This window comes from Nelusetta ayraudi, unplaced genomic scaffold, assembly GCF_046127955.1.
Source record: "Nelusetta ayraudi isolate G7.1 ecotype Tasmania unplaced genomic scaffold, CSIRO-AGI_Nayr_v1 ptg000011l, whole genome shotgun sequence".
Lineage (NCBI taxonomy): Eukaryota > Metazoa > Chordata > Actinopteri > Tetraodontiformes > Monacanthidae > Nelusetta > Nelusetta ayraudi.
The window spans coordinates 2388747-2403454 of NW_027466061.1; the positions used below are offsets into that span (position 1 = coordinate 2388747).

The 14708-nt window shown below is 42.4% G+C and overlaps 1 protein-coding gene across 1 annotated transcript in view; it reads left to right on the plus strand.

The window, feature by feature from the left end:
• The window catches only part of pknox2 (pbx/knotted 1 homeobox 2), an 87259-nt gene extending 83790 nt beyond the window's left edge, over positions 1-3469 (plus strand). Inside the window, 3 exon segments of the mRNA XM_076020006.1 lie at positions 999-1141; positions 1362-1576; positions 2504-3469. Of these exon segments, the coding sequence (XP_075876121.1) occupies positions 999-1141; positions 1362-1576; positions 2504-3347 (1202 nt within the window). The 3' untranslated portion in view covers positions 3348-3469.
• The last annotated feature ends 11239 nt before the right edge of the window (positions 3470-14708 follow it).

The window sequence follows — 14708 nt, forward strand, 5'->3', positions numbered from 1 at the left end:
AAAGAGAAACACACATATTTTTTTGTGGGCCTCCTGTCAGGCCAGCAGCCGATCTTCTCCAACTCTGGGTCTCAACAAAGCCAGAATGGTTTCGGCAAGAAGGGGACTGATCACAGTCATTGTGTTTAGTTTAGTTTTTTTTTCTTTTTTTTTGTGCAGTGAAACCCTCTGTGCTGCGATGAGGTTACAGTGAGGTTACAGTGTCGGACCGATGGCTTACGTTCTCTGCACGCAGCTAATTAGCAGAGGTATAAATCAGACTGAACTCTGACAAAACAGAGCACAGCACTTCCTTCCAGCGCAAGCACAATTACCATTTGTAATGACCATATTTAGCCTATATATAAAAAATGAATTAAAAAAAATATCCCTCTGCTGTTGCTGCTGCTCTGCATAATTACATTTCAGGTGCCACTCCCAATGTGTTTCTGATTAATTACACACCCCTCCGACATATAATTTACTCATGGAATGACTGCCAGAATGAGCTGGAGTGGCACAGAAATCAGAAATTGGAGGCAGTTTTTATACATGAGAGAAAGCTGTCCAGATGAGGGGGGTTGGCTGTAAAGAAAGAAAAAAAAAGTAGCTCCATGTTTATGGTGTCAGACTCAGAAATAGATGGGACACGCCCTGCCATGTTCTCTGTTTAAGGGCGGAACGCCCTTTGGAAAATGACAGATGGAGAGCATGTGGACGCATCAAGGTGGACTAAATATAAGGTGGAGGAGCGATGGGATTTAAACACCAGGTTGGACTTTTCCCACAAAATCCAGCCAAAAAAAAAAAAAAGTTAACTTAAAAGGCCCCAAGCACTGTGTATGTGTGTGTGTGTGTCCGTGCGCGCATCTCCACGCATGTTTTGTCGGAAAGATATCAAGTGCTCAGAGGCCGCCGCTCGCAGTCAAATTGATAAAGCGAGATCAAAGTGGGCCGCAGAAGGCAATTCCCATATATTAGCACGTAATGGTGAAGATCAACATTTGTTTACTCTGCAGGGCCTCAGATCAGCTGCTTCCCTCCCAGCAATTTCACCATCAAGCAGGCCAGCTACGTGGACACGTATTGCTGGGACTCTCTCATGCATCACGAGCTTGACAGCAACGGGAACTTCGAGCAGCGCTCGCTCTGGGTGCACAAAGTGAGTGTGGAAAATTCTGATCAAGCAGGGGTTCATGAGCCTCAGACTTCCCGGTGTTTAAAATAGATGTAGAACTAAAAAATACTGGACAACTTTTTAGCTGTCTGCATTTCGAGAATATAAAAGTTTTCCCAGAAGTTGATGGACTTGTAAAGGGTGCAATACTGGACGGCTTCGGTCATGTGTATCTCCATCTTGTTCCTCTTTGTTGCCTCCTCAGATGTTCCCCTACTCTCTGCTGGCCATGGCAGTGTTGATGTACCTACCAGCTCTGATCTGGCGTCAGCTTGTTATGCCGTCCCTGGGTTCAGATCTCCTCTTCATAACTGACGAACTGGACAAGTCATACAACCGCTCCATCCGAATGGCCCAGAACATCCTTGACATGCGCCAGAACACCAATAATCCACTCACGTTTCAGGCTGAACTGCAGAGGTACGAGGGAGGTGGCGTCATAAATGTCTCGTTTCAGTTCTATTTTCAAATCAAACTTTACATTTCTAGTCTCAGAGAGTTCAGTAGTAGGCAACACAACTTGCTTTTTGGTAGCCTACTACTTGGTCCAGTTGACTGTAAACTGCCGCCAAAAGAAATGAATGACTCTCCTTTCCTGGAATGCAAAGTTTTCAGTTTGGGGTTATTTTTGTCAGGTAGTACTTAAAATCTGCGCGAGAAGCGACGGTCACCATACAAGACGAGGCAAAACGGGAAATGACAAAATTGTCCGAACCGAGCCTGTGCGTCGTTTTCACTCACATTGTTTAGCTCATTGAGTGCAAGGAGCCTGGTCTTCTCTTTCTGCTGCAGATTATCCATGCATTTCAGGTGCAATCTTCTGCTAGCGAACAAATTTGCCAAATAACGCAATTCATACAAGACAATTGTCAGTTGATTAAGTATTGTGGGTATGCCGAGTTTTCTCTCAGTGATTTCACATGTAGGAGAGAAAATACTAGCTGGCCAAAAAAGGAAATGCCTGTAAGATGACTGCTGGGCGGCTGTAGTATCACAGCTATCACACCTCAAGTTGAGATATTTGCAAGATCTAATTAGTCGACATGTGTTTCTAAATTGAAATATAAAAACTAGACACAATTAAAGTTCCTTCCAAAGCATAGCATGCAGTGAGATATAGCATTAACTTGTAGGACAGGGTTTTTGGACGTTTTCTTCTTCCTCAGCAGCGCCCGTACTTATTCTTAAAACGTTCGTCTACAGTCTCATTAGAGGACCGGCTGTTCTGATGGGCAGAATTTTTGGTCTCCAGAAATAGAGCACTGTGGTTTGGTCGGCCCACTTCCCAGCTGGGAACATGTGCTGCTCAGTGAACATGCTGATTATGTTCTCCCTGTCCAATTTCAGAGCGAGGAGGAAGCGCTACTTTGAGTACCCCCTGCTGGAGAGATACATGAAGTGCAAACAGAACTCCTACTTCCTGGTGAGCATGCTGTTCCTGCGGGGCTTCCTCCTCCTGACCTTCATGACCGCCGCCTGCCTCTACCTGGCCTACTTCCACCTCTCCGCCTTCCTGCAAGACGAGTTCAGCTGCTTCGTGCGCACGGGCATGCTGCGCGACCAGAACTGGGTGCCCGAGCTGATTCAGTGCAAAATGATCGGCCAGTTGGTCTTCCAGGTGATCAGCGTGGCCAACGGCGCCATCTACGTGCTGCTGGCCCCCATAGTCCTCTTCAGCCTGATCCGCCTCTTCGTCTGGGACACCGCCTTCGTCTCCGTCTACGAGGTCCTGCCGGCTCTGGACGCCGTCAACCACCGCAGGCTGGGCTGCCCGCTCAACGACCTCAACGTGCTGCTGCTCTTCTTGCGCGCCAACGTGGCGCAGCTCAAGTCCTACGGGCAAGTGAGGGCCCTGTGCTCGCTGGCGCCGCCGCAGGTGGGGAGCGGCGGCGCGGCGCAGGGACTGCACGCCATGCTGAGCCAGGAGGAGATGGAGGAGCGCAACGAGGCGGCGATGGAGCTGTCGGAGGAGGTGGAGGAGGCCAAGGAGGAGGGGAAGCTCAACCTGGTGGACATCATGACAGTTCTGGGGGCGGCGCAGGACCGCGTGGTCAACTGCAGCGAGAAGAGGCCTCTGGTGGAGCAGAATATGAGCCTCGGTACCGTAACCCTCATCTACTCACTCAAACGTATTTTGCTGGTGGCTATATTTATCTACATCATTTGGGATGTCCAGAAAATCATTAAGTGATGCCGGCCAAGAAATAACGACTCTGAACATGACTAGCAAAAAAAGACAAAAATGTGCTGTAAATATTGGCATTTGTTATTGTGAAAGCCCTGCAAATAAGGTCATTTATAGTTAATTTTCCTCCTTCTAATGTGGAGGAGATGGCCGTGTGGTACTTCCTAGCTCTAACTCAAACTCTCTGTCTCTTCACAGAGCCAAACCACCATGGGTACCATGAATTGAAGGAGACTGCACCATTTAGTCATTACTAGGCGTCCCAAAGACTGAATCAGTGCTTTAACAATGCAATGGGATGGCAGGATTGTCAGTACTGTACCCATGAAATCTAAAATTACTGGGCAAATTGTTTGTTTGTTGTTGAATGCGATGACAGCTGGTGGTTGAGGGACAGCATGTGGTGCAGGAGCTTGAAGCAGGTACGAGCAAAGTGGAATACATGCAGAAAGAACACAATGTAAGTTAATGAAGAACATAAACCATTTATCCAAAGGACTGAGCAAACATTTCCTATTTATCATGTCTTTTCAGTTTTTTTCTATTTTTGCATACTTTTTTTTAATCGCACAATAGAAATGTGTGTCTTCTGGTCAGTTTCAGGGTTTTTTTTATAACTAATATAAATAATGTATGTGCAATTGCTGTTGTTAAACTTATCAATGAATCCTTTAAAGCTTTCATTAAACTTAAAGTTTTCACACTTGTCCATTTTGTGTTTACTTGTTATTGTTTCCCTGCCATGCAGCATGTTTTGGACTTTGTTGCACATTGTTAAAAACAAACAACAGAAACAGAACTTTTTATAGCTGAAAGAAGATAAAAGGTACTGTTTCTGTGCAAACACTGTGATGACACTAATCTTCTGGTGCCAGAATCCCCCCTCAACCGTCAAAGTAAATTACTAAAAAGCTTCACAAAACATCCTCTGCCGTTTTGTTTTCCAGTATTGTGGAGAAAATCTCTGGAATCCCAGCAGCATGGGATGCTGGTAGATTATTTCATTGCGAGTTGTGATGATGGAAAATAGATCTTCATTTAATCTAGATATTGAGAACCAAGCTGGAGCCACATTTTTCAACTTTACAAACGTGTTTGAATAATTTACGGGCCCCTCCTTTAGCCAATTAAAAACCTCTTTTTCATAAATTATCCACACTTTTTTTTCACACAGCACAGTTTATTCATAAAGCACTTCATCACCAGTTACTATTGTAATTTAATAGCTTGAAAAACCATTGTTACAACACAAGCCATAATAGTAAGAGAGGAGCTCAAGTTTTGAATCAGTTCCCCTCTCAATTTTTTCATCCACTTTCATCCACAACATATATATGTATATATATATATATATATATATATATATATATACATATATACATATATATATACATATATACATATATACATATAGTATGTTTAAAAAGGTGTTTAAAAAGGTTTAAAAAGGTGAGTAAACTTCAAAATTCCTCAAATAAATTGTATTTAATGAACACAAATGCATTGAGGAGACTGCACATTCTATTTCAAAGCAAGAAAATTGGAAAAAGTCGTTGAATTTGATAACATTTAAAAAAAAAAAAAGTCAAGAAATATAATAGATAATTTTTGACAGTTTTGACATCTTTCTTTACAAACTCAAAGAAGTACTGTATAAACTAAGAAATGCTTGAAGATTCAACTTTCCTGAGAATAACAAACTAATATTTAGGTGCATAACCACGGTTTCTGATGACTGGTATTGCAGCCCAGGACAATTGTACTACGTTCCACAATTCTTCTGCATTTCTTGGTTTTGCCTCATGAACATCATTTTTTGTCAGCCCACAAGTTTTTGATGGGATTCAGGTGCGGGGATTGTGCTGGCCACTCCATTACTTCACTTCTCTTTGTCTGGAACCAGGATTTTGCTGGCTTGCTGGTGTGTTTGGGGTCGTTGTCTTGTTGAAACGCCCATTTCAAGGGCATTTCCTCTTCAGCATGACTGCAACATGACTTCTTGCAGTATTCTGATGTACTCAAACTGATCCATGATCCCTGGTATGCAATGAATAGGACCAACACCATAGTATGAGAAACATCCCCATACCATGATGCTTGCACCACCATGCTTCACTGTCTTCACTGTGTACTGTGGCTTGAATTCAGTGTTTGCAGGACGTCTGACAAACTGTCTGTGGCCCTTGGATCCAAAAAGAACCATCTTACTCTCATCAGTCCACAAAATATTACGCAATTTCTTTTTGGGCCAGTCAATGCGTTCTTTGGCGATTTGGAACCGCTTCAGCACGTCTTAACAATGGGACTTTTTGGAGGCTTCTTGCTGGTAGCTTGGCTTCACATAGACGTCGTCTGATTGTCACAGTACTCACAGGCAATCTTAGATCTTCTTTGATCCTCCTGGGGCTGATCATTGGCTGAGCCTTTGCCATTTTGCTTATTCTCCGATCCATTCAAACAGTCGTTTTTCTTTTTCTTTCTCGTCTTTCTGGTTTTGGCTGCCATTTTAAAGTGTTTGATATCATTTTAGCTGAACAGCCTATGATTGTCTGCACTTCTTTATAGGTTTTCCCCTCTTTTATTAATTTCTTAATCAAAGAACGCTCTTCTTCAGAACAGTGTCTTGAACGACCCATTTTCTCGGTTTTTCAAGGACAAATGCACAGCCAGCATATCCAAAGTCAGTTATCTTGATCCTTAAATAAGGGCCACATGTTAAACACCACCTCTTTTTTCACACAATCAATGACCTCACTAATTGAACTCGGCACTGCTATTTTTTTGAACATTATATTTCTTGACTTTCTGTAAAATATGATCAAATTCAATGACTTTTTCCAATTTTCTTGCTTTGAAATAGAATGTGCAGTGTCCTCAATGCATTTGTGTTCATTAAATACAATTTATTTGAGGATTTTTGAAGTTTACTCACCTTTTTAAACATACTGCTATTATTATGAACACAACCGTATATACATGCTGTCAAACTCAGGTTACTGTTCGTACTGGAAGTACCATCTCTGCATCCACAAATCAATTGTCAAAGGCAAAACGTCTTCAAGAAACCAACATCCAGTCCGGTTGCCTTTTAATAGCTTTGAAGACTTGGTCATCCAGACTCAGTCATCCAAGACTGAGAACCTTCACTGACGTATGTATGCAAGGCTGTCGTTTCATTTCATTTTCCCTTCCTTGTCTTTCAAACAGTTGTTCTCTGTCCATTACAAGAAGAAATGTATTGTTCACTCTTTCTTCTTATAAGTGCCATAGAAACAATTTGAACTAACTGTGACAGTGGCGGTCCTGTCACTGTGCCTCCAATTGATCATGCGCCCTGGCTACTTGGCAACGAGAATATACCTTTGGCCAAATGGTAAAGCGCGCATGGCTATTACTCGGGAGTCTGGGGTTCAAAGCCCGCCTTGCCACATTACTATTACTATGTTTTTCCTTAATGGGATTGAAAGTGCTAGTTGACTTCATGACAGCTCACACTGAAGGACATGTGGTTGTGTCAAGTGGAGGCCCGAAGTGCACAGCAGGGATTCAGTGTGGGAATGGAACTGGACAAAAGTCTGCATGAGAATTCCACTGACAAAACTGTATGGAAGAGTATTTGCCTTTTCCTTTGAGGGCATTCTGACCTTTTGGGTGTTACTGGTAAAAGTGAGCAAACACACATTGTTGCTTGACTGCTCATCTGTTCCCACATTCTCCCCCCATCTACCTGGCAAAGCAGGACAGAAAAAGGGAAGGACACTTTTGAAAGTGATAAATATTCACTGGTCAGTGTTTATTTATCCGAATACACTGAATTCTGCAACACCCAAAGCTTTAAAACAGGCAAAACATGAGTACCTCCTCCCTGTGACGGCACCATTCAGGTTTTTTTTTCTTATTTCCGAAGATGGCCAGATGAGACCACTTGAGGGCATCATTGAGTCATGCTGGAGGCATAGCAGCTGCATTGTTTTGATGGCTGCAATATATTTATGTTGGGTTTTCATCACAAGTCGGGGGTGGGGGGGAGGGGGGGGTCACTGCTGATATTTATAAATCCTGTAATCAAGACAAAAGACGGTGCAGTTCCATTCAAATCAGTCTTATCAGGCGTCCACCAGGTCCGGGCGTCTCTGCCAGAGTCTGGGGAAGATCCTGTACCTCGGCCAAATTACAGAGAGCTGCTAAATGTGAGGTGCCACTGCCGTGATTGGAGCGCTGCCTCTTGGAACGGCGACATGGCGGACAATCTTCGCGATGTTCCACGATGTCAGCGGGCCGCCGAACTGACGGCCGCCGTTTGCACTCCGTCGGCCCAAACCGCCGTCCGCGCTGCTCGTGTTTGAAAGCAGGTTTGATTGAGTGAGAGCAGAGATCCAAGGCGTCCTTTGCCTTCTCTGTGCCGTTATCCCAGCCCGTGCGGATTATGCCAGTGATTCCATTTCATCCAAACAAAGGCAAGACAGTATTATCAGAGGGTTTACACGAGTCTCAGGGACACGGCACGACAGCGAGCTCTGAGCGGGATCCAAATGATTTCAGCAAGTTTGCAAAGAGAAGCTTTGACAGACAACTTCTCCTTAACTTTTACAGGGGAGGACATAAATAAAAAAAACACACCCGGACTTAGCGCACACGCACGCACAAGAATGAAGCTGAAAAAGAACCAGACTTCTTTCATGCTCTTGAATTTTCAAATGGTCCGCAGTGTAATTCTATGCAGCGGGGGTGGTCACAGGTCAGCCGGAAGTTGTTATCCAATGAAGTGTCTCTGTAGCCTTCAAACTCAGCTTCCACAACACTAAAACCTTTTAATGCTCAGGTAATAGAGACTATTGGAAATCCTCAAAACAAGATTTAGCTCGGCACTCTTATTAAAGCTCAGTAGTGACCCCTGGGTGATAAATTCCCATTTGAAAGCTTTGGCTTTCCTCAAAACTAATACATGACTGGAGCAGCCTGAATTCTTTCAAATCCGCAATTGAAATAATACTCTTGGAGAAACTGATCAGGCAGGCCGGCTCTGTGGTCAGCATGAAGCTGGACTCTCTGGTGACGGTGGCAGAGAGGAGGACTCTGGACAAACTGCTGGACATTATGGACAATCCCAGCCACCACCTGCACACCGTCATCAGCAACCAGAGGAGTCTGTTCAGTGATAGACTGCTCCTTCCCAAGTGTCGGACCAACAGGCTCAAGAACTCCTTTGTCCATCATGCCATCACTCTCTACAACTCCTCACTTGGGGGGAGGAGGAGGACATAGAGTGCTGAGGGTAGTGGTAGGGAAGGGAGGTGGCCATTATTATGTATATGTATATTGTATATGTATATTAGTAATTATTCATTATTTTATACCTGTGTGCCGCTATTGTGTGCCGCTATCTTATTTTATTTTATTTCATTTATCTGTGTGCTGCTATTTTTTTTTTTTTTTAAATCTGTGTGCTTAAATTTCTTTTTTCATTTGTGTGTGCTGCTACTGCTGCTGGAAGTCTTAATTTCCCTGAGGGAGTCATCCCAAAGGGATCAATAAAGTCTCTGTCTATCTATCTATCTATCTATCTAACCATAACAATGATAAATAAAAACAATATTCTATAACTTACTTTGAAACTTTCTCTCTGTTATTAGTTACTTAGTTTGCGATATATTGTGTCAAACTAAGATATCACGATTCACAGTCTTCAAACTTTTCTTCATCTTCACGGATGCAACATACAGTGACTTGCATCATGTAGAACCAGGGTCTGTCTGTGTGTGAGGAAGAAATTCTACTCGGTGCCAAAAAAAAAGTACACAAGAGGAAGAAGATGTCACTCAGATATTGCAGACTCGTCGGCCGAACACCACGGTGTTCCCTCACATCCCAAAGGTTCTATTAGACTGACATCTTGAGACTGTGGAGGCCATTTCAGCACAGTGAACCGTGAACCAGCTGGTGATGATTCTGGGCTTTGCGCTACAGTTCACTGTCCTGCTAAACTGTGGTCATAAAGGGACGGACATGGTCAGCAACAATTGTCACACCGTGGTGTTTATGCAACACTGTGCCACGTGTGCCAAGAAAAAAAAAAATCCTCCACATCTTTAGACCACCAGCAGCCCGGAGCAACAAGGCAAAAAGGATCCATGTGTTCACGGTGTTCCTGCCAAATTTTCACTAAGTCAAAGTAACAGCAGACATCATTGCACATCAGACAAGGAAAAGTCTTCCTGTCTTCCAGTGTAGCTGGTAGGAGTGATGTTCTGCCGCTGCAGCCTATGTGCTTTAAATTTCAACATGTGCATTTGGTGGTGGTGTTCTGCATACCTTGATTTTACCTATAGCTAATCTTGAAGCAGTGTGCCCATTCACCTCTGACCCCTGACATCGGCAAGGCATTTCCCCACAGAAACCTGCTGCTCACTGGATATTCCTTTATTTTTGGGAACATTCATCATCTTCTATACCCGCTTATTCCTATTCAGGGTCACGGGGGTCTGCTGGAGCCTATCCCAGCTGTCTTAGGGCGAAGGCAGGGGGACACCCTGGACAAGTCGCCAGTTCATCGCAGGGCGATGGGACCATTCTCTGTAAACCTTTGAGAGTAGTAGTAATAATAATTATAATGCAGATCTTTGAGTAAAAGTCATCATAAAAGACACAAACACTCATGTCGTCAAGGGAACTTTCATACTTGCACTGTACATACCAGGTTCAATAAAATCTCATCTTGTCTTATTTGTGCTTACCTTCTGTTTAGCCTTTATATTCCACCGGAAATCCTAATTATTACCACTTAAAATGTCCGTCACAAACTCAACAATTTGCAATTTTATCAATTTGAAATCCCTACTATTCACTGCTCAGATATTTGAACACTCTTGACGAGTGGTGTGCTAACTAGCTTGTTGCTTGCTAATTAAGAGAAAAAGAAAGAAGGTGCAACGGTGGCTCTCAGTGACACCTCTGAACGTGAAGAGCTCTTCATTGTCAGAGTATGACATAAACGTTAACCCGCACGTATCCTTTAAAGTGTCCTCTCGGGCCTCTGAGTGACTAATCAGTGTCTCTTTTCTCTGAGGGTCTTTGCTCATCAAGTTCAGACTGACTGGCGGCCTTTCCTTTGTTTGTCCATGCTGGCTCACAGCCCTGACGATAAGTGCTTGCCCAGCCCTCACACTCGATGGGCACAAAGCATCGTGACATCCTCCAGCGAATGTAAAATAGTGCACCATTGTACGCTACCCAAATAGATCAAGCGGCCACTATGGACTTGGCGTACAATGAGGATATACCAAGTAATGTTGAACCTCATTTGTTGAGTACGGTTCAGGTTCGCTGATCAAACGGGACTTTATGTTTTTATAGAAAAAAAAAATGGATTACTAAAATGACCCCCTTCCCTGCAACAAGTGCTTTAACAAAATTTCCATTCAAAACAATTATCAGGATGAATAAATCACTTAGTAATGCCGGCAAATATCAGTAAAAATCCACAGCAGTTCTTTTTCATAACCTTATCTGTCACGGCTCACAAAACTTTGAAGAACTAATTTGGATTTAAATTCATTCTACTCCTATTATTATTACCACTATTTCATGCCAACTTCTAACTAACTTCATGCCCTTTTGAGGTGTAATGGTTCCTGGCTGTTGAAAGTTTTATTATTATTTTTTTTTTATGGGGACTCTTCTTCGGGGAGCCAGTGAAGGAAGTGCAAGACAGCCAAGTAATAACAGATGAACATTACTTAAAGTTAAGAGACAAGTGAAGACGGATGCCCCTGATTTAAAAGGACTGCATCCAGCGATCCCTCAATGGAAGTGTTCTGTGGAAATGAAGACGCCTCGAGTCGAGGTATTTATTGCAACTTGATGCTTGAAGGAGAATCAAAGGTGACAGCAACTGAACAAATGAATGCCACAGCCGTCACTTCATACTAACAAACACCCTGTGTGGAGCGACTGTTGCAGGCTACTTGTTATGACAAACTCGATTTGTTTTGTCTTTATAAACATGAAATAAGCATTTTTCATTTTGAGGACGATAACACCACACACAATCTGTCTTTTCAATATTTTTTCTGTGTGTGTGATTCCGATTGAAGATACAGGATAAGATAAACTTTACTGTTCTATAAGCATAATGTGTCATGGACACACAGTCAAACAGTGAAGGTATAATCACATGCATCATCCTGTAGACAGCTTTGTAGCACAGTGAGGAACATAAAACTGACATTAAGTGAATCACAGGCTGAACTTTATATCACAACCATGCAATAGATTAGCATTAAGCACAAGCCTGAGAGTTAAAACTAAAGTGTGACTTTAAAGCTGGGATCCAAAGGTAAAGTGTGTAATATTTGGAGATTTTGAAGAAGAGACAGCGACATTAAGTGGTTACATTTCAGATTGAGGCATCTTTCACTCCCCTCTCCCTCCTGAGTTTGCCAGGGAGCTACAGTGGCCTGTGCACCAACAACTGGATATCTTGTTTTATTGTCCTGCGATTATGCACTTTTAGTAATGTATTTATGGGCTTTACGTTTTTTACCAATGTAAAAATCATAAATAAAGCCAAATATTACGCACTGGAGCTTTAGAAGGATAAAAAAGAAAGACAAGTACTACTACTACTGCATACTACATTCAATTCAACGAACATGCTCCTTCATATGCACCTTTCGTGCAACTTCAATTTCACTCCAAGTATGATCCCTGCAGTGATTTGTGTTAGACTGACTCGTCAGTGCTGGAAAGCTGCTTACATCAGGGGTCAAAGTCGAACACAGCTGTCAGCAGGTAAGTGAGCGGGATGACAGAGAAAGGGCCGCTGACATTGTGCTTCAGTCACAGCTGTCATCTCCTGGTAATGATAATGCCCGGACAGGTTCAGATATATTTCCTGCCTACTAGAACACTGCAGAGTGCAGAGCAGGTCCTGTCACTTGATTTCAGCCTATTCAATTCCCATTGCATGCTATACAAAATAACAATATCTGCATATGTTGTAGTGTCAATGCAAAACAGCAGATAAAGTTACGGAGAACTCCAACAAAGCCAGTCCTCTTGTCTCTTTTGTCACGACTCGGCTCTTACAGTTTTTTTCCAATTGCTAATACACTAAAATGACATGCATAGCAGAAATATTTAAACTGACACACAGAGAGCAAAACCTCTTCTCAAGTCTCCAAAACTCTGAACACATTTTCTGCTTTACACACATTTTGCAATTCAAAATGGCACTTTTTAAATGCACTGAACACAATTCGCTGCATAAGACACAACAATCTAACAGAAAGTCACATGTTTGCCATTTCAAAACACTGCCATTCAAAATGACACTACATGAGCTAATTGGACAACATATGTGCCACCTGGCCAAACACCTCATTGGTTAATTGTTAACACTTCAATCAGGAAGTAAGCACTATAAAAAGACCAAGAGGTGAGCATCTTTTTATTTTACAACAATGGAAGACATTGCAGAGAGAGGAAGAGGAAGAGGGAGGGTGAGAATAAGAGGGGGAGGAAGAGTGAGAGGTAGGGGTAGAGCTGGTAGAGGAGTTCATGGCCAAAGAAGAAGATTTTCAAATGAAATCAGAGCAACCTTAGTTGATCATGTCATCAACCATGGGCTGACAATGCAAGAGTCTGGACAGAGAGTGCAGCCTAACTTGAGCCGTTTTACTGTCGCCTCTGTCATCCGGACATTTAGACTGGAGAACAGGTATGTAACCAACATTTCTTTCACACTATGGAGAACACCTCATGTCATAGTGTATCAGTTGGGTAGACACCTGTTTACTTCATGAATGGCTGATGTCATACACTACAGTAAGTGTGCAAGTTTCCTGTACAATTTACTCTACTGTTCATTGTCCAAGCCCTATATATATATATACACACATATATATATATATATATATATATATATATATACACACATATATATATATATATATATATATATATATATATATATATATATATATATATATATACACACACATATATATATATATATACACACACATATATATATATATATACACACACATATATATATATATATATATATATATATATATATATATATATATATATATATATATACATATTTTTTTTTTTTTTTTTATCATTTTGTTTCTCTAAAGGACTGAGAGACGCAGCCCTGGTGGAGGAAGGGGCCAAATGTTCACTGGGGTACAGGAAGCTGCCATAGTGAACTTGGTTTTGGAAAGGAATGATATCAGATTACGAGAAATTCAAAGCCACATCATCCAGGACAACACCGTATTCAGCAACATCCAACGAGTCAGCCTGTCCGCATTGGGTCGCATTTTACAGCGGAACTAAATTAGGATGAAACAACTTTATAAAGGTGCCATTTGAGAGAAACTCACAAAGAAACAAAGAGCTCAGACGAGCATATGTGGATGGAAGTACAACATTGACTGCAGTACACTACACACAGTGTACTGGATAACACCATATTGACTGATTTTGTTCTTTGTTTTCAGGGGGTACTGGAAATGGATGCTCATGCAATTCCACATGCGTTCATCTTTATAGATGAGGCTGGGTTCAACCTAGCAAAGACCAGAAGAAGGGGAAGAAACCTCAATGGCCACAGAGTTATTATAGATGTTCCTGGCCAACGTGGTGGGAACATCACAATGTGCGCCGCCATTTCCAACACGCGTGGTGTCCTCCACCGTCATGCCATCCTTGGACCATACAACACAGCCCACATTCTCACATTTCTGGACAGACTCCACAACATCATACTACCACCACAGCATATGAATGATGCAAACCATCAAAGCAGGGACGTTGTAGTCTGGGACAACGTGAGCTTCCATCGTGCAGCCCCAGTCCAAAACTGGTTTGCTGACCACCCATCATTTATCGTGCATTACCTCCCACCATACTCACCGTTTTTTAACCCAATAGAGGAGTTTTTTTCTGCATGGCGATGGGAAGTTTACGACCTGCAGCCCTTTGTGCGCATGCCTCTTGTGCAGGCTATGGAAGAGGCATGTGATGAAATTGATGTGGGTGTGATTCAAGGGTGGATAAGGCTCTCAAGGCACTTCTTCCCTCGATGTCTGGCAAGGGAAGATATTGCCTGTGATGTGGACGAGGCGTTGTGGCCAGACCTAGCCATGCGGCAAGATGCTGCCTAATTTTTTTTATCTTGCCTTTTTTTTTTCTGCATATTTTTGTTTTCTGTCAACTGTTTTTTGTGAGCATGTTTGCTCACTCCTGTGTAAATACATTTGCTTGTTGGGTCAAAAATAAAAAAATATATATGTTTCAACAGCATGCGTGTGGATCTACAAATATTTCTGTGCATGTGAACAATCTAAGAGCTTT